The sequence below is a fragment of the Babylonia areolata genome, chromosome 1, assembly GCF_041734735.1.
Source record: "Babylonia areolata isolate BAREFJ2019XMU chromosome 1, ASM4173473v1, whole genome shotgun sequence".
NCBI classification, from domain to species: Eukaryota; Metazoa; Mollusca; class Gastropoda; order Neogastropoda; family Buccinidae; genus Babylonia; species Babylonia areolata.
Window position 1 is genome coordinate 61,514,702 of NC_134876.1, and position 2,107 is coordinate 61,516,808.

Here is a 2,107-nt window from a genome sequence, read left to right on the forward strand (position 1 = left end):
GGCTGTATAATTTACATTCCACAACAGACAGACAACCCGAGCCTCCTCCTCCCCCCCCCCCCCCCCCCCCCACCACCACCACCCAAAACAAGTGGAGTCCAGTTGATTTTCTTCTTTCAGCAACAACGTACCAGCAAGTTGACTTTCTCCATCTGAAAAAAACACGCAATACACGATCGATACACGGTCACGGACAGCCTCTGTGTGTGTGTGAAGGGAGAAAGGCACGTCATTCACAGCCCTCAACAACTCCCTCAGCCTGAAGAGTCGGACGAAACCCCGAAATTCCTACCAAGTCAAAAACAGCCTGTAACACACACCCTCAGGTACGAAAGAGTCACGTGTCACACAGGTCATCACCACCGGAAGCTTTTCCCCACAGCCAATCAGACAGAGAGGGTTCAGAGTTCATCCAATCAGAAGCTAGGTTATGGGGTGGGTTGGAGGAGGGGGTGGGTGGGTGGTGGCGAGTCTCGCGAAACGGTTGGATTGTAGTGGGTTTGTTGCACGGGGAGTGGAAAAGAGACAGAACCAGCGAGGCATGGAGACTTCACGGTCAAACAACACTGACACACAAACGGCCACGCTGCTCGCGCACAGTCGTTCAACCATGGAGGACATGAACCCTCAAGGTAAGCAAGTTTGTAATTTATCTACCTGTGGCCTCATTGTCTTTGCATATCATTTGTCATAGTCCGTTGCTTTCGTCGTCGTCACTTCGCTCTCAAAGCCCACCGCCAGCCACACACTGCTTTTACGTCGTGCGGGCAAAGGCTAGGATCAGGTGCTTTCATTTTGCTACCGCTACCACTACTACTACTACTACTACTATAAAGTGTGCCGTGCCATCGGCTTTTGTGTTGTGTTGAAAGCCGTGCCGCATGGCACTGCACTTGCTAGTCCACCTGACGGAGTAAGTTGGCCGAACGCAAAAAAAAAAAAAAACGTTGGGGGAAAGAAGTCCCTGAAACTCGACGAAGGATTCATCGCAGTCCAAAAGTTTCCCCAACTTTTTGTCGAATACGGGTTTAAAGAGGCTGGCTAGTCGTGCTTGGTGGTGGTGGTGGTGGTGGGGGGGAATTCGTGACAGCAATAGGTGGTGTTTTGCCCTGGAGCAAAACAGAGAGAGAGACAGAGACCCTCAGAGAGCCATGTGGGCGAACTGTTTAGAAGTGCTCCCAGTCATGCGTTCAGTTTGTGGACAGTGTGTCACACTGCTGGTTTGAGGTGTGACGGACGTGATGTTGGCATTGGCTGTCGGGGGGCGGGGTGGTGAGAGGTGGGGTGGGGTGGGATGTGGGGGTTGGGGAGGGAAGGAAGGTGCTCCCACGGGCTGTGCACACGAGGAGGTTGGGGGTGAGGGACATGGGGGGGAGGGGGGGGGGCGGGGGGGGGGGGGGGGGGGGGAGGGGGGAGAGAGTACAGCTGTCGGGAAGCTGCTGATTAAAAACGGAAAGCCACGGTGTTTTGTCTCCTGCTGGGTCGCATCGTCACTGATGTATGGATGTATATCTATCTATCTAATACTGCATCGGTTTACGTTTGATCTTGGTACAATGTAGCGACGTGTTGTGTTGCGGGCCTTTGTTCGTGTTTTTGTTAGTGTTTTTGACGACACGCGCTCGTGCATGCGTTTATGTACAGAGTACACACGCATATGTTGCACACTTCGGTGAAAGAATTGACACACGCACACGAGCGATCTCACACACACTTATACATTACACACATGTATATTTTATTTGTTTATTTATGTAGACACGCAACACGCACGCACACATTCAAATATACACGCATCATAGGACTTCGTATTGCTTGTTCACACACATATATGCGTGCGCGTGTATATTCATATACATACGCGCGCGAGAGAGAGCGTTAGGATTTGTTGTGTTTAGTCACACACACACACAAACGTTAGAATTTGTAGTGTTGGGTCACACACACACACACACACACACACACACACACACACACACACACACACACACACTTCGTAGTGTTGAGTAATACACACACATGTTAAAATTTACAGTGTTGTGTACACACACGTTAGAAATTGTAGTGTTTGGTCACACACACACACACACACACACACACACACACA

At 50.6% G+C, this 2,107-nt stretch overlaps 1 protein-coding gene across 1 annotated transcript in view; it reads left to right on the plus strand.

Moving 5' to 3' along the window:
• Window positions 1-503: 503 nt before the first annotated feature.
• Window positions 504-2,107, plus strand: part of LOC143284969 (paired box protein Pax-2a-like) — a 308,750-nt gene continuing 307,146 nt past the window's right edge. The window contains exon 1 of the mRNA XM_076592140.1: window positions 504-632. Coding sequence (XP_076448255.1) covers window positions 542-632 — 91 coding nt within the window. The 5' untranslated portion in view covers window positions 504-541. The remainder of the gene's footprint in view (window positions 633-2,107) is intronic.